This window comes from Lathyrus oleraceus, chromosome 6 (genome assembly GCF_024323335.1).
Source record: "Lathyrus oleraceus cultivar Zhongwan6 chromosome 6, CAAS_Psat_ZW6_1.0, whole genome shotgun sequence".
Taxonomy (NCBI): Eukaryota; Viridiplantae; Streptophyta; class Magnoliopsida; order Fabales; family Fabaceae; genus Lathyrus; species Lathyrus oleraceus.
The window spans coordinates 260,380,888-260,399,061 of record NC_066584.1 but is presented as its reverse complement, the minus strand read 5'-3'; the positions used below and the strand labels follow the sequence as shown (position 1 = coordinate 260,399,061).

Here is an 18,174-nt window from a genome sequence, read left to right as displayed (position 1 = left end):
CTTCTTGTGTGATTGTGAAGCCTCTTCTGCAACGACATTTTCCCGCGCCGACGACTCCTATAGTTTAAACAGTTATCTTCCAACTTTGTTAGCAAAGTTTCTTTTAGTCAAGAGATTGAGAAGTTGTTATCAGCAAGAAGTTAATTACTCGTTGCGCGTTGTTTAAGCTCGGAGATTGATTGAGTATAAAAAAAGAAAGGTTGGAGATTGAATAATCCAAGTTGGTTGCTTGGTAGATTCTGTTGATGGAATTTCAGGTTTGAGCAGCTGATTTGGGTGCTTAGTGTTTCATTTTACAATGGTAATCATCTACTTTCTGTAATTATCTTTAATTAGGGTTTGAAGACCGGTCGGAAAATGATATATTTCTAGTAGTAGAAAGTATAGATGGTTGCACTATTAGATAAGTTTTTTTTTTTAAGAATTAGAAAGTGTGAAAAAAGCACTTTAAACAAGATTATATATAGAAGTACTGATTTTGTATTTGAATGTACAGGCTGCTCAACTCACTTATTTTGTTGGATCTCATGTTTGGGTTGAGGACACTGATCAAGCTTGGTTAGATGGAGAAATTCTTGAATCTAAAGATAACGAGATCACCGTTAGCTTTGAATCAGGAACAAAGGTGAGAATCTACGTGTTAGGACCAGTGTTGTCTCCGGTATCCGTGTCTGTGTCAGTGCTTTGTAGTTTATGTTGTTTATTTGTAACTTGTATTTCAGGTTGTGAGCAAATCAGCTAATATATACCCGAAAGATCCTGAGTTTCCACCTAACGGAGTGGAAGATATGACACGACTTGCATATCTGCATGAACCGGGAGTACTTCAGAATTTGCAAATTCGTTATACCCTCAATGATATATATGTAATAGATCACATCTCATCATACTCGTGTTTCGTGTTTTCTGCATTAACTCTTACAATCGTCGTGACGGTGTGTTGCATGCAGACATACACAGGAAACATCTTGATAGCAGTGAACCCTTTTCAAAGGTTACCTCATTTGTATGCGGCTGATACAATGGCAAAGTATAAAGGCGTGTCTTTTGGTGAGCAGAGTCCACATCCTTTTGCAATTGCAGGTTATGCATATAGGTATCTTGTTGCTTTTTTTCCTGCATAAATGTTTCTTTATAATCCATCTGCAATATGTAATAGCTTTGGTTAATATCCGAAAATCATTACAAACTATACAACATTATGAATACGATGCGAGAGCAGTGACCAAAAGAGATAAGTATATATGCAGGAAGATGATAAACGAAGAAAAAAGCCAGGCAATTTTGGTTAGTGGAGAAAGTGGAGCCGGTAAAACAGAAAGCACAAAGATGCTTATGCATTATCTTGCTTATTTGGGAGGGAGAGCAGCAACTGAGGGACGGTCTGTCGAGCAACAAGTTCTCGAGGTAAGAAAAACTAAATATCTATCGAGCACTGACACCAGACACGCCCCTGACACTAACATGTAATCACATGTGTCAGTGTCGTGTCTAAGTTGATACTCCTACATAGCTTAAATAATGAGAACATGATGCTTAATCATATGCACTTATGCAGTCCAATCCTGTTTTAGAAGCATTTGGGAATGCAAAGACAGTTAGGAATAATAATTCAAGGTATTCATTTTTTTTTATAAACTTCGCAATCTCTATAATATCCTTATTTCTCGTAATTGTTATTTTAAAGACTGTCCTAAGCTTACATAGTATAATTTCAGTCGTTTTGGTAAGTTTGTGGAGATTCAGTTTGATCGAAAGGGGAGAATTTCAGGAGCTGCTATCAGAACGTATTTGCTAGAGCGATCACGCGTTTGTCAAGTTTCTGATCCCGAGAGAAATTATCATTGCTTTTATATGCTTTGTGCTGCGCCAAAAGAGGATGTTGAACGGTTCAAATTGGGAAATCCGAGATCCTTTCATTATCTTAATCAATCAAATTGCTATGAACTGGATGCGTTGGATGATTCAAAGGAGTACCTTGCAACAAGGAGAGCCATGGAAGTTGTTGGAATCAGCGCTGATGAAACAGTACGTTAAAATTCTCTATTACATAGTTCTTTCTTCCATTATTTTTTGTACTTTTTCATTCTTACGAGAATTTTTCGTATCATATCTCTCTTATCAGGATGCGATCTTTCGAACAGTAGCTGCTGTACTTCATTTAGGAAACATTGAATTTGTTAAAGCAGTGGATGAAGGAATGGATTCCTCTAAACCTAAAGATGACAAATCTTATTTCCACCTAAAAACCGCAGCTGAACTTTTGATGTAAGTGCATTTACGCTTGAAGTTTTACGTTCAACTTGCTTTTAACGAAAATCAATTTTCACTGACGTGGAACGCGTCATGGTAGGTGCGATGAAAAGTCCCTTGAAGACTCTTTTTGCAAACGCCTTATAGTGACTCGTGGTGAGGCTATAACAAAATGCCTTGATCCAAATTCTGCAGCTCTCAGTCGAGATGCATTGGCTAAAATTGTTTATTCAAGGCTTTTTGACTGGTAATTCGTGTCAAGTTCATGAAAAAAGTAAATTAGTTAATACATTGTTATGAAACCTCGTTTCGATATGCATCCGCTAATGTATTCGATTGATGAAAACAATGGTTAATCCAGGATTGTGGACAAGATTAACAACTCTATTGGACAAGATCCAACTTCGAAGAACTTAATTGGAGTTCTAGATATATACGGATTCGAGAGTTTCAAGACAAACAGGTTCTTAATCTTAACCACCCTCTTGCCTAGTTTTATATGAAATTTATCGCTCTGTAGTCGGAGACATATGCACATTTGGCCAATCTATGTGAACGAATTTCTTGTGTTCTCTATTTACGCTTTTCGTATCTATTTACTTTTGAACAACAGTTCTTGTTCTAACAGTAACTAACTTTACATCGGCCCTGTTCAGCTTCGAGCAATTTTGTATCAATTTGACAAATGAGAAGTTACAGCAGCATTTCAACCAGGTTTGATTTTTCTACTATCTCCTGGTAAACAATTTCTATAGACTCAAATAACACTTCATTATTTCATTATGCAGCATGTCTTCAAAATGGAGCAAGAGGAATATACAAAGGAAGAAATTGATTGGAGTTATATAGAGTTCGTTGATAATCAAGATGTTCTCGATCTTATTGAGAAGGTGCAACTCACCCTTCCATGCATTTTTGTCATTTTAGAAAAGTTCTATCAGTTTGTCATCTCATTCTTGTTTATAACTTCAGAAACCTGGCGGCGTTATTGCTCTTCTGGACGAGGCCTGGTATGTATTAAATGAGAATAGTTCAAATATTTGTATTATAGTTAATGGTTTGTTTATGTCATTTTACATAACGTAAAGTGGCGTTAGCGCATGCAAATATATATACTTTGAGCAATAACTATGTTTTATAGTCATTCTTTTATATATTGTCCTGCTTATTCTTTGTAGTATGTTTCCAAGATCAACGCACGAAACATTTGCTGAAAAGCTATATCAAACACTTAAGGACAATAAGCGATTCAGCAAACCGAAGTTGTCACGAACTGACTTCACCATCAATCACTATGCTGGTGATGTGAGTAAAATACATTTTGGTCTACGCAGTTTTATCAACCATAAAATATGAAGTTAAAAGCTTAGTATATATGTCGATTTTTGATTTCAGGTCACTTATCAAACTGATCTTTTCCTTGATAAAAACAAAGACTACGTTGTTCCGGAACACGCTGCGCTGCTCTGTGCTTCCAAGTGCTCCTTTGTTTCAGGACTTTTCCCACCTTTACACGAGGAAAGTACTAAATCAACAAAGTTTTCTTCTATAGCCACTCAGTTTAAGGTCGGTTTTCTTTAAACATGCATATGCTTGAAAATTATAAGTCTTTTTGTATATAACTATTGATCATTGTTATTCTTATTGCTTATGGAATGAAGCAACAACTGCAATCTTTGCTTGAAACATTGAGTGCGACTGAGCCACACTACATTCGTTGCGTAAAGCCAAATAATCTTCTTAAGCCGGGGATATTTGAGAACAACGATGTGTTACAGCAGCTTCGATGTGGGGTGAGTTCAACCCCCATATTAGCCTTGTTCTTTATTATGACATGAATATTTTTGTTTCAAGTTACTTCAAACTCTGTGGATGCCTTTTACAGGGTGTAATGGAGGCAATTAGGATAAGTTGCGCTGGATATCCAACTCGAAAGAACTTTGATGAATTTGTTCAGCGGTTTAGTATATTGGAACCTAAGGTTCTAAAATCATGGTATTTACTTCTCCTTTTTTCCGTGTTTTCTTTTTCTGATCATACAGATGAATGTGATTATACTGAACATAATTAACCACCTAGATTGTTGTCGCGAAATTTTTCCGATTTTAGATGTTCAAATAACACAACTATATCTGAAATAACTAATAATAAATATACATCTGCAGTCCTGATGAGATGACGGCTTGCAAGAGACTTATAGATAAAGCAAACCTTAAAGGTTATCAGGTAGTAGTTCTTATCTTAATCTCAGTTATAGTATTTTTATTTGCTCGCAGGTTACATTGAATCATAGATGATGATGCTAAAAAATTTCGAACACGCTATGTATGATAATATGGATTGGAATAAAATGCTGTTTGGGTTTCTTTGCAGATAGGAAAGACAAAAGTTTTCCTGAGAGCAGGTCAAATGGCAGAACTAGATGCATGTCGTGCCGAGGTCCTAGGAAGATCCGCAATCGTTATTCAGAAAAAAGCTCGCACATATATTTGTGAGAAACAGTACAAGTTATTGCGATTTTCTGCCATAGAACTACAAAGGGCTATTAAAGGTAGCAATTATTTGAATCCTTTTTGATACTATGTATGAATAATCTTGTTATCCATTTTCTAAGTCATTTAGTTTTACGTATCCTATGAACTTAACATAGGACAACTTGCAAGACGTCGGTATGAATGCATGAGAAGGGAGGCCGCATCTTTGATAATCCAGAAACAAATCCGCATGTATCTTTCGAGAAGTGCTTATAAAACTACCTATTCCAAAGCTGTTTGTATTCAAACCGGCATGCGGGGAATGGCTGCTAGAAATGAACTTCGATTCAGGAAGCGGACACACGCTGCAACTGTTATTCAGGTAGGAGTTAGCCTATTTCAAAATTCACTCTCTTTACTAATTAGATGTCTCAACTGAAATTTGAGATTTCTGTTTAACCTTGCCTTCAATATAATAAGCTTCATTACTTTATAAATCCCGTCGTATATTCATAGAACATGATATTTGGTGAATCGTTATACATAAAGTATGTTTAAATTAATTAATGTGAGCTTTTTTTTCAATCATAGGGTTACTACAGATGTTATTTAGCTCATACTTATTTCCAAAGGCTAAAGAAAGCAACAATCGCAATGCAGTGCTCCTGGAGGAGAACACGAGCACGAAGAGAACTTCGAAAGCTTAAAATGGTGTTATTTTTTGCCTCTAGTATGTAGTTCTATATGTTTCCTTTTCATCTTCACTAACAAAAAATTCATTCTTGAAAATTTTAAATTCCTGCAGGCTGCTAAGGAATCCAAGGCCCTAGAAGCCGCGAAAATTCATCTAGAAAAGCAAGTTGAGGAACTATCTGAGTGTCTAGAGACAGAGAAGAGAATGAGGGTAATTTATTTATTCATAGTAACTGAAAATGCTAAAGTATGAAATTAATACATTCTAACTGTTTGGATATCTTATTTTACTGACATTCTAACTGTTTTGGTTCATTATGATATTGAGGAAGCCAAGACACAGGAAAATGAAAAATTACAATGTGCTTTGGAAGAGATGGAGCTTCAGTTCAAAGAAACTAAATCGGAGCTCATTCAGGAACGCGAGGCTGCAAAGAAATTAGCTGAACAAGTTCCAACTTTACTGGAAAATAATGTTGCTAATAATGAATTGATCAATAAACTTACTGCAGAAAATGAACAACTCAAGGTAACCAATAGTCATAAATCTGACACATTCATGCAGTCAACACATGTGGCAGTTGGGTTGAGATCGGACGGCTAGAAGTTTGATAAAAAATAGAACTTTACATCTGGACCATCCAATCTTGGTCCAATGGCCCCCGGATATACTGAATGTGTGAATATCGGCCTTGACTGCATGCAATCCAAATCCGGCTGTGTCATAGTTTCCAAAATTATTGTTACTTTTGGTGCTTTGCAGGAGCTTGTTGAGTCATTGGAAAAGAAAACTGAACAAGAGCTTTCTGATAATGTTACCAACAATGAACTGGTTAATAAGCTTACTACAGAAAATGAACAACTCAAGGTAAGCATTATATAGAAAGTGTGTCGAAAGTTAATATCGAGATGTGTCATAGTATACGAAATAATTGTTATTTTTGTGCTTTACAGGAGCTGGTTAATTCATTGGAAAAGAAAACTAAAGAGGAGTTTCCTGCTGATTCTACTGAAAATGAAGTGATTAATAAGCTTACGACAGAAAATGAACAGCTCAAAGTAAGCATTATCTAGAAAATGGTTGGAAAATTTATCATTTATGCATATCGAGATGTGTTATCGTATCCGAAATATTTTCATTTGTTGGTGTTTTACAGGAGCTGGTTAATTCATTGGAAAAGAAAACTAAAGAGGAGTTTCCTGCTGATTTTACTGAAAATGAAGTGATTAATAAGCTTACGACAGAAAATGAACAGCTCAAAGTAAGCATTATCTAGAAAATGGTTGGAAAGTTTACCATTTATGCATATCGAGATGTGTTATCGTATCCGAAATATTTTCACTGGTTGGTGCTTTACAGGAGCTGGTTAATTCATTGGAAAAGAAGACTAAAGAGGAGCTTCCTGCTAGTTTTACTGAAAATGAAGTGATTAATAAGCTTACGACAGAAAATGAACAGCTCAAAGTAAGCATCATCTAGAAAATGGTTGGAAAATTTATCATTTATGCATATCGAGATGTGTTATCGTATCCGAAATATTTTCATTTGTTGGTGCTTTACAGGAGCTGGTTAATTCGTTGGAAAAGAAGACTAAAGAGGAGCTTCCTGCTAGTTTTACTGAAAATGAAGTGATTAATAAGCTTACGACAGAAAATGAACAGCTCAAAGTAAGCATCATCTAGAAAGTGATTGGAAATTTTATCATTTATGCATATCGAGATGTGTCATAGTATACGAAATGATTGTAATTTTTGGTGTTTTACAGGAGCTGGTTAATTCGTTGGAAAAGAAGACTAAAGAGGAGCTTCCTTCTAGTTTTACTGAAAATGAAGTGATTAATAAGCTTACTACAGAAAATGAACAGCTCAAAGTAAGCATCATCTAGAAAGTGATTGGAAATTTTATCATTTATGCATATCGAGATGTGTCATAGTCTACGAAATGATTGTAATTTTTGGTGTTTTACAGGAGCTGGTTAATTCGTTGGAAAAGAAAACTAAAGAGGAGTTTCCTGCTAGTTTTACGGACAATGAAGTGATTAATAAGCTCAGTGAAGAAAAGGAACATTTTAAGGTATAAATTTTGTCGAGCGTTTGAAATTTATTTTTCTCAGTTTGTCCTAGTATCCGTAACTATTTTTACTTCTGATATTTTGCAGGATCAGGTTAGTTCATTGGAAAGAAAAATTGACGAGACAGAAAAGAAATATGAAGAAACTAGCACGATTAGTGAGGAGCGGATGAATCAAATTATAGAAACAGAATCAAAGATGATTGAGCTAAAGACAAACATGCAAAGGTTTTTATAACAACTTTTGCGTCTTCTATTGCAAGATTGAATTAAATGGATATTGTGTTTTATTTTATTTGATATGTTTACATTATTGCATATCAGGCTTGAAGAAAAACTTTCTGATATGGAAACCGAGAATCAAATTTTCCGAAAGCAAACGCTATTGACCTCATCATCCAAGAGAATAACACCTGCTGCAATTCCGGTAAATACAAAAGCATTGTTCATTAAGTGAGAATGTTGGTACTCTAATTGGAGATTTATATTAACTTACTTTTCTTTTATCATTACAGCCCTTGGAAAATGGTCATCCGGTAATAAATTGTTTTTCGAATTGAATCCCTTTAACTTTCCTTGTAATTTTATCATTTTCGTATTCATCAAGAGAAAAAAATTCCTATTCTTTTGTCATGGTTTTGAAGAAAAGTTATATTTTCTATAGGTTGCAGTAAAAACACTTGGTTCAGAATCTGTGAGGAGATCTCATATGGAGAGGCATCAAGTATACTCTAGCAAAACAATTTTTGATTTAAGTGATATTGTTATATAGTTTCGACGCATTTAATCAAATTATCACTTTTGTTACTTTCTTTGGGTGTAGGAGAGTGTAGATGCTCTTTTCAAGTGTGTGGTAAAAGATATCGGGTTCTCTGATGGGAAACCTGTTGCGGCATTTACCCTTTATAACTGTTTGCTACATTGGAAATCTTTTGAAGCAGATAAGACAAGTATCTTTGATCGTCTTATTCAGCTGATCGGTTCTGCAATAGAGGTAACATCTAACACCTTATTCACTCAAATGATTTTTCAAACTTTAGGATTTAGCTATAAACACGAGAATTAAAAGTCTTTAAATCTTGATTTTTGTGTCATTACATTATCTATGCTCGCTTTCGCAAGGTCTGATATGATATTACATGCAACATTTTCGCAGGATCAGGATAATGACAATTGTATGGCTTATTGGCTGTCCAATACATCTGCTTTGTTTTTTCACCTTCAACGATGTTTAAGAGCACCGGCACGAAAACCACCCACTCCAACAGGGTTTTTTGGAAGAGTGACTCAGGTGCTAAGTTTAATTATACCGATCTAATTTTTTAATTTTGGTAACTTAAACCTACACATAATGACATTAGACTAAAATACGAAATACAATGGTGTTTCTCAGGGTTTCCGCTCATCGAATAGTCTTTCGAGTGGTTCGTTTGATGTAGAACATCAAGTTGAAGCAAAGTATCCAGCTTTGCTTTTCAAGCAACAGCTTGCAGCTTACGTGGAAAAGATATATGGAATCGTTCGAGAAAATATGAAGAAAGAATTGTCCCCTCTACTTTCTACTTGCATAGAGGTATGCGTATGCCGGTTGTATATTTCATCACCAAGTATGTTTTTAATGCATTTCCATATGTATGATAGCAATGTGCAGTAAAATATATGCTTATTCAACTTGCATGTTATTTTCTTACTTCAGGAGCAGAGAACACGAAACGACGACAGCCAACCATCTGGTTCATGGCTCAAAATTATTGAATGCCTTGATAGATTTCTCAAGATTCTAAAAGAAAATTATGTATGTAAAGGTTTGATAGTGCAGTGATTTAGAATCTTTCATCCCTTATATTTTGAGTCCTTCGTTATAAAGTTGAGCAAACCGTTTTTTTCGTTCTTTCTCTCAGGTGCCTCCTATTCTAATTCAAAAGGTATTTAATCAGACGTTTCAATATATTAACGCAGAAATATTTAACAGGTAAGTGTCTTGTTTCATTCGGCACGTTTTATCGGAAAAATTAATGGCTAAATATGTTTTAGTCTCTATAATTATCTCGAATTATGTTTTGTTGTCTAGCCTTCTATTGCATAAAGAATGCTGCACATTCAACTCTGGAGAATATATAAAATCAGGGTTAGCTGAACTAGAATTATGGTGTACTGAAGTAACCGAAGAGGTATACACTATCTTCGCACTTTTCTAACTCGCATAGTTGCATTGAAATCAAATGAATTATGTGAACAATGAATTAGTTTTTATTTAGCAAATAACTGTTTCTGTTGCAGTATGCTGGCTCGTCTTTGGATGAACTCAACCATTCAAAACAAGCAGTTAGATTCTTGGTATGCTTATCGCTTCAGCTGCAAACTATTTTTCTTTATAATGCAATACATTAAATTTCCTAAACCCTCGAGCACGCGTTTCTCTCCCGTCTTAGTTTCGTTGCAATCATTTCTCCAGGTTTCTCAAGAGAAGGACGAAATATCCTACGATGATCTTACAAATGACATCTGCCCGGTAAGTGTTCTCCTCTAGGTAGAACACTATCAGACTGTATAATATATTAAATCGGGTATAATATACATAACACGTTGGTTTAACGTTTCTCTAACATCTGCATATGCTGAATTCAGGTCTTGAGTTCTCAACAGCTTTATAGATTATGTACACTATACTCGAACGAAAATGAAAATGAGAACTCCAAAAGTGTATCAACAGATGTAAGTTTCAGAATCTGATGAAAGTAGAACGAAATTCCTTTTTTCTCCGAATATATTTCGTTAATAGTAATTACTGCTATATACTCGTGCAGGTAACTACTAGAATAAAACTGCTAATGACAGACGATGTAGGCGAAGATGACAAATCCTTCTTGTTGGAAGACAATTCAAGGTAAACATCATGCAACATATATGCACATTGGTAAAAGCCACCTTATTTAATTTGGAAACTGAATTTTACATCTTTCTGCAGTCTTCCTATCATTGTTGAAGAGGTTTCGCATTCTCAAAAAGATAAGACAATTCCGAAAGTAAAACCGCCTTCGGAACTACTCGAGAGTGCATCCTTCCAATTCTTACATGATTATAGTTAATGCTCAATGCAGCTGATTAATCATCACCATGTTGTAAATCCACCCACTCCTTTTTGTTTTCTTCATTTTTTCAGTGGCATCCATATTTGTATTGGTTATATATAGTAGCATAAGGCAGGGTAGGTTTCCTAATTCTTGTTATCATTCTCTTTGACATTAATTTTCATTAGATTATCTTATATGGATGTTCACTTGAGGCACAAATCTTTGTAATAGTAAGAGGGAAGAAAAGTAACATTTGTAAAATGATAGAAGTTGATCCTATAGATTGTTTTTGAAAGAGGCATGTTAACATTTTGTTTCTATTTATTTTTAAAAATTATTGTATCATGTACGGGTACCCGCACCGAATATTATACCCCTACATGTGCATCATAGTAAATATGTATTCTCTAAGTGAACTTCGGTCATATTGTGTCAAGGTCCAACAGATTGCAAGCATTTATTCTTCCTCTGAATATATTGCACCTCCGAATAGAGACCGAAGCTACACTTTCTTCTCAATGACATCAATAATATCATTAAAGTCCGCGACCAACAACCAAGGGTCATTTCTATTTTCATCGATGCTTAGCATACCATCCCATAAAAGTATTATATTCTCTTTATTCCGACGGATATATATTGTAGTAAAAAACTACTATCTATCTTGCGGATAGTGAACACACAAATATATAAACGGAGATTTCTTATTCCATAGTTATAACTCAACAAAAAAATTCTCCTTCATCCAAACAACAATAATACCTCATGCATATCCTTGATGGATCATTACAAGAAAATCATCTTAACCCAACAATTGGAAAGTTAAATCCAACTTGCTAGGATCACAATATGTCTGAACAATAACAAGCATAAGTATTTTAGGCATAATCACGTATTATTTCCAATCAAGGAAAAAACCATATGGACTACACCTCTACAATTCCACACAAAAGTTTTATTTCTTGTACTCATCATAAGAAAACGTTCTAGCAGGAATAAACCACAACTTCAACCACTTATTGGTTGTCCTTAGGTGTCTTTGACACCCCCTCCATATATGCTTCATATTCATATGATGCACTTGGTCTATGATCCATAACATCTATAAATTCTTCATTCTTTGTACTAATCTCCACATCTTTACTAGTTACACTAGTGATTATATTAGCAATAAGAGGTGTATCCATAAAATTTAGAGATCTATAAGTATATGTGTAGTAACCTCTATTTGACCCATAAAGTAAGAGCCCAAAAGAGTCGCCCCATACTTATTGCTTCATGTACCATTGTACTTGAATGGTAACGCAAACCATCTTCCACACTTTCATTCTCCTCACATCCAACATTCTCATTATCAAGCCTTTGGAAATGTTCCTTAATAATTTTGTCCATACTTTTTAATTTCATTTTTTCCACCATAATTTTTACCCATTTTTTACCAAATGCACATGTTTTTCCTTCAAATGAGTTTGTTCAACGTGTTGCCAGTTTACTCGCGTTGTTTTCTTTTTCCTGAATAATTGCTCCATTTGAATTAACAATTACAACACTCACTTTAAAAAAAATCTTTTTACCTTTAATACCTTGCGTCATTTCTTCATGCGCACATATATTGTTATCACTATTCAATGTCAAATCAGATCCCTCATTTAAAATATTTCCTTCTCTTTTCTTCCTCTCCCTTATTAATAGCATAATCTACATTAAGTTCTAGAATTTTCTCACTTAAGCAAACAAATCTCGACCCTTTTAATGACATATCTTCATTAATTTTAATCGGTCCAATGTTCCTCTTTCCGTCAGCCACCCAGCGACCTTACGATGCTTCTAAACAACCTTCATGGGCCCTCTAACTCACCTTCAACCAACTTTCCTCACGCCTCCCCTCCTAATACCCATTTTCATTATTATTTGACACTTCACCATTTCTTAACTCTTGACGTTTAGTTTTATCAGGGTAACCTTTCTTATAATGATCAAACTTTATGTAAGTTATACAAATCAGATGCAATCCTTCGTACTCAATATTATACTTTCTCCATTTGATGGTAAACATTGCTAGGAGTGACTTAGTGAGGCTAACTTAAACACATAACCTAGCATTATTCCCACACTTCTATTGTAGTATGTTTTTCTTTATCATCTTTGACTGATCTTCCAACGCGATTGCCAGTGAATAATAACACATTTTCATCGTAGTACTTTATAGGGATTCCTGATCTCGAATCGAAATAGCCACATTCTCAATTGTATTGTTGGACGGATGGAAAGTTTGACTCAATTCCTTAATTGTTATGTAGTGATCGTAGATGAACCAAAGGCCATTAGAAAGTGCCACATTCTTATCATCTTCATGCGTAAAAGCTATAAGATAATAATCATTATTCAAGTCCATAATACTGATTTACACCTTTCTGGACCCACATTTACTTCAACTTCATTTCCAATGCCTTATATCCTACTACTTGTCATAACAATTTAATAATCGCCCTTATCCTCCATGAACGGTGAATTCACTTTTCTTCAAATTAAGAGAAAATAAAGGATGAGTGGTCGTATTTCCCCTACCCGACACTCCTCCACCTTCATACCTTCCATGTCCTCATTATTCCCTTCATCAATATCTTGCTTTTGGAAGTCAGGCTCTCTAACCATCTTTTCATTCTATCCACGTAACCATATCCTTGTATGATCTTCCACTTTCATTCTCCCCTACTTGCATATCAACCACATCAACATAATTTTTTGATTAAGATAAGGCCTCAAAGAGAAAGTTTGATTTCCTCCTTTGATCTTCTTAATATTTTTCTCTTAAAAAATTTGTTCATCTTTCAACTTCTCATTGATCACAATTATTGATTCAAACGACAATTATTGATTCAAATAATTTTTCTTTTGTTACACTAATTTATTATTAATTTCATTAAATTACCATCACAAAGAATGATATCATTTAATAATTAAATCACTTAAGTCATAAACTTAGAAAATATTATTTTATTATGACTTTTATTTTAGAAATTTATTTTAAAACTTAAAACATCCAAAATAGAATGGAAGATGACAACACTTGTAAATTCTTTAATACAAATCTAAATCAATTATCAATAAAAAGTGTAAATATTCTAGAATATTAACTAAGATATTAAATTTACGCATCTCACAAATCAATAAAATTATCATCTTAGGTCTCTTTTATATCTTGTTGATCCATGATTTAAAGTGTAATTCATCATTAGGACATATTTTTAAATGTTTTTTGAGAATAATAATTTAAGTTTTAAATCCTAATTAAGAGATCAAATAACAAGTCTTAAAAATATTTTTAAATATGCAACTAAGAATATTTTGAATCAGATTGGTGGTTTTTTTACCGAGATAACCCAGTTTTTCGAAAAAATTCCCAAAATAACCCAGTTTTCAGCAAAATTCCCAATCTACCCCACTTTTAAGAGGTGTCTCCAATTGAATTGGCGACTCCTCTTAAAAATTGCAAGGAGGCGCCAATTGGATTGGCTAGGGCAGGTGCCCTAGCCAATCCAATTGGCGCCTATGTGTAATTTTTAAGAGGAGTCGCCAATTCAATTGGCGACACCCTTAAAAAAGGCTCAAATGGCAAAACCTCCAACATGAAAGTTGTAGATCTTTTCAAGACAATGAATTTGGACATAAATTTTGCATAATTTAGAATTTTTATGAGAAAGTTATGGGCAGTTGAAGTTGGACTTCTGAGTTTTTCAACTATTATCTGACCTATAATGTCTTGCATTATCGCATGTGTTTTTTTTAGAAATATGAAATTTTGTCCAACATAACATTTGAAGTATACATCTCAAATTTTGCAATGCACTTGGTCCTACATCAAAATAATTAAAAATGAGTGAGTTAGGTCCCTGCGAACTTGACCCAAAATTAGGGTTTCTGTCAAAACATGTGTATGTGAATTTTGCCAAAAGGGACCAACTTCAAACCCTTCTGTTTGAATGATAAAAACCTCAAATGACAAAACCTTCAACATAAAAGTTGTAGATCTTTTCAAGATAAAGAATTTGGACTAAAATTTTGCATCATTTGCATTTTTTTTAGAAAGGTATGGGCACCTGAACTTGGACTCTTTGACATTTCAACTGTTATCTGACGTATAATGTTTTGCATTATCCCATGTGTTTATTTTAGAATTATGAAATTTTGTTCAACATAACATTTTAAGTAGACATCTCAAATTTTGCAATGCACTTGGTCCCACCTCAAAATAATTAAAAATGAGTGAGTTAGGTCCTTGCGAACTTGACCCAAAATTAGGGTTTCTGTCAAAACATGTGTATGTGAATTTTGCCAAAAGGGACCAACTTCAAGCCCTTATGTTTGAATGATAAAACCCTCAAATGACAAAAACTTCAACATAAAAGTTGTACATCTTTTCAAGACAATGAATTTGGACTAAAATTTTGCATCATTTGCAATTTTTTTGAGAATTTTAGTACCTTTCTCAAAAAAATTGCAAATGATGCAAAATTTTAGTCCAAATTCATTGTCTTGAAAAGATGTACAACTTTTATGTTGAAGGTTTTGTCATTTGAGGATTTTATCATTCAAACAGAAGGGCTTGAAGTTGGTCCCTTTTGGCAAAATTCACATACACATGTTTTGACAGAAACCCTAATTTTGGGTCAAGTTCGCAAGGACCTAACTCACTCATTTTTAATTATTTTGAGGTGGGACAAAGTGCATTGCAAAATTTGAGATGTCTACTTAAAATGTTATGTTGAACAAAATTTAATAATTCTAAAAGAAACACATGGGATAAGGCAAAACATTATACGTCAGATAACAGTTGAAATATCAAAGAGTCCAAGTTCAGGTGCCCATACCTTTCTAAAAAAAATGCAAATGATGCAAAATTTTAGTCCAAATTCTTTATCTTGAAAAGATCTACAACTTTTATGTTGAAGGTTTTGTCATTTGAGGTTTTTATCATTCAAACAGAAGGGCTTGAAGTTGGTCCCTTTTGGCAAAATTCACATACACATGTTTTGACAGAAACCCTAATTTTGGGTCAAGTTCGCAAGGACCTAACTCACTCATTTTTAATTACTTTGAGGTGGGACCAAGTTCATTGGAAACTTTAAGATGTGTACTTCAGTTGTTATGTTGGACAAAATTTCATAACTCTAACAGAAACACATGCGATAATACAAAACATTATAGGTCAGATAACAGTTGAAAAAATCAGAAGTCCAACTTCAACTGCCCATAACGTTCTCATATAAAATCCAAATGATGCAAAATTTATGTCCAAATTCATTGTCTTGAAACGATCTACAACTTTCATGTTGGAGGTTTTTCCATTTGAGCCTTTTTTAAGGGTGTCGCCAATTGAATTGGCGACTCCTCTTAAAAATTACACATAGGCGCCAATTGGATTGGCTAGGGCACCTGCCCTAGCCAATCCAATTGGCGCCTCCTTGCAATTTTTAAGAGGAGTCGCCAATTCAATTGGAGACACCTCCTAAAAGTGGGGTAGATTGGGAATTTTGCTGAAAACTGGGTTATTTTGGGAATTTTTTCGAAAAACTGGGTTATCTCGGTAAAAAAACCCAGATTGGTAAGACATTTTTTTGAACTTATAACTATAAACTCACCAGATAATAAAAACTTATAACTTATTTTATTAGCTTATAGCTTATTTTTAAATAGCATTTTACTTTATAGCTTATAATTTATCATTTTTTTCTCCATTTTTATCCTTATTATTTTAAATAAAATTCACTATTACCCTTTAAAATTTATTTTAATTTAAATAAAATAATTATATATTAAATGTCTTTTTAAGTCATTTTAATTTATCAATTAATTGAGTCGGTAATTTGACTAAACAATTCAATTAGATTATCAACTATAAATCATCGGTCACTAACTACAAGCTATAAATCAACCATCAACCCTAAACTATAAGCTATCAACTAGTTTATCAATCAGCCACTATTTTTATCAAATAGAGCCTTTATCACATGGTCTAGACTAAATTGATTTATTATATTTTAGTTTAGGTGTTTGGATTTTGTAATAATATAGTATTTTTAGATGTTTTTGTTTCGAAACATTTTTTCAAATTACAAACATACATTAAGTGTAGTCCTTTAAATTATATATTTGTAACAAAAAGATCATTTAAACAATTATTGTATTACAAATAATAATTTATTTTTTAACAAAAATATAATGACAAATGATTATTTTAAAAAAATGGATTCAAGTATCACACTTAATATTTATTCTATAATCCGTTTAAAGAGTATTTCTCAATTCTTATGAAAAAAAATATGATTTCAAAGAAACTATTACTAATAAAATAAGTTTTTTAATAGACGTGAAAATTTAACGCCTTCCCATACAAATATAAAGTGATTTAAAAGCAACTACTAAATTAGTGATTTACAAGCAACTACTAAATTAAGTTTATACAAATATAAAGTGATTAAAAGCAACTACTAAATTAATGATTTACAAGCAACTACTAAATTAAGTATTTCGAAGACATGAAAATTTCGTCCATATGAAAAAAAACATTATTGGAAAGAAATTAAAATTAGATTTTTTCATATATTTGAAAATTTAACACATCACTATGCAAAAGAAAAAGTGATTTGAAAGAAAATATAGGCCTGCAAATTTAACATGTCTCTATGCAAAGAAAACATGATTTAAAAGAAATTATTATTAGTAAAATAAATTTCTCGATAGACATAAAAATTTAATGCGTCTCTATGCAAAGAACACGTGATTTAAAAGAAACTTCTAAACTAACTTCTTCATATACGTGAAAATTTAACGATTTGAAAGAAATGATTGAACTACACTTCTCAATAGACGTGAAAATTCATGATTTAAAAGAAATTATTAAACTAAGTTTTTTCGTAGACACGAAAATCTAACGCGTCTATGTGCAAAGGAAACATGATTCAAAAGAAACTATTAAACTAAATTTCTTCATAGACGTGAAAATATGTGTCATAAACAAAGAAAACATGACTTGAAAGAAACTACTAAACTAAATTTTTTCATTAACATGAACATTTAAGGCGCTATTCAAAGAAAACATGATTTAAATGAAACTTTTAAATTAAGTTTCTCCATAGACATAAAAATTTAACGCGTTTCTATGCAAATAACACGTGATTCAAAAGAACTACTACTAAACTAACTTTATTCATATACGTGAAAATTTAACGCGTATGATTTGAAAGAAACTACTGAACTAAGTTTCTCAGTAGATGTGGAAATTTTACGCATCCCTATGCAAAGAAAATATGATTTGAAAGAAATTATTAAATTAAGTTTTCTCATAAGCATGAAAATTTAACGCATCCCTGTGCAAAACGTGATTCAAAAGAAACTATTAAACTAAATTTCTTCATAGACGTGGCATCCCTGTGCAAAACGTGATTCAAAAGAAACTATTAAACTAAATTTCTTCATAGACGTGAAAATATATCGTGTCATAAACAAAACAAACGTGATTTAAAAGAAACTACCAAATTAAAAATTTTCATAGACATAAAAATTTAACGCATCGCTATAAAAAAAAGTGATTTGAATGAAGCTCTTA

General features: G+C 33.2%; 1 protein-coding gene across 3 annotated transcripts; it reads left to right on the top strand.

Annotated features, from left to right (window-relative positions):
* Positions 1-283: 283 nt before the first annotated feature.
* Positions 284-10,872, top strand: LOC127092374 (myosin-6). 3 transcript variants are annotated; one of them, XM_051031234.1, is made up of 45 exons: positions 284-301; positions 497-625; positions 723-866; positions 951-1,096; positions 1,251-1,407; positions 1,559-1,617; positions 1,719-2,028; positions 2,126-2,268; positions 2,354-2,500; positions 2,615-2,716; positions 2,910-2,967; positions 3,042-3,143; positions 3,226-3,263; positions 3,432-3,558; positions 3,649-3,819; positions 3,915-4,046; positions 4,139-4,248; positions 4,419-4,479; positions 4,627-4,804; positions 4,904-5,109; positions 5,319-5,438; positions 5,533-5,631; positions 5,749-5,949; positions 6,184-6,288; positions 6,375-6,479; positions 6,578-6,682; positions 6,781-6,885; positions 6,984-7,088; positions 7,187-7,291; positions 7,390-7,494; positions 7,580-7,719; positions 7,816-7,918; positions 8,007-8,027; positions 8,156-8,215; positions 8,315-8,485; positions 8,648-8,782; positions 8,885-9,064; positions 9,188-9,286; positions 9,393-9,463; positions 9,563-9,662; positions 9,772-9,828; positions 9,947-10,003; positions 10,120-10,206; positions 10,299-10,378; positions 10,460-10,872. In XM_051031234.1, exons 1-45 carry the CDS (start codon positions 299-301, stop codon positions 10,578-10,580), a joined length of 5,160 nt encoding a protein of 1,719 aa, XP_050887191.1. In that variant the 5' UTR covers positions 284-298; the 3' UTR covers positions 10,581-10,872. The 3 variants fall into 3 exon arrangements, with proteins under 3 accessions (XP_050887191.1, XP_050887190.1, XP_050887192.1); XM_051031233.1 differs by having other exon boundaries at positions 723-1,096; XM_051031235.1 differs by lacking the exon at positions 6,984-7,088 and having other exon boundaries at positions 723-1,096.
* Positions 10,873-18,174: the final 7,302 nt, after the last annotated feature.

What these genes read in the sequence shown, in the direction of transcription:
- LOC127092374 (XM_051031233.1), top strand. An exon ending in TACAGCAGCATTTCAACCAG is followed by an intron (nt 2,968 to 3,041) that starts GTTTGATTTTTC and finishes TTCATTATGCAG; the next exon opens with CATGTCTTCAAAATGGAGCA. An exon ending in GCTCTTCTGGACGAGGCCTG is followed by an intron (nt 3,264 to 3,431) that starts GTATGTATTAAA and finishes TATTCTTTGTAG; the next exon opens with TATGTTTCCAAGATCAACGC.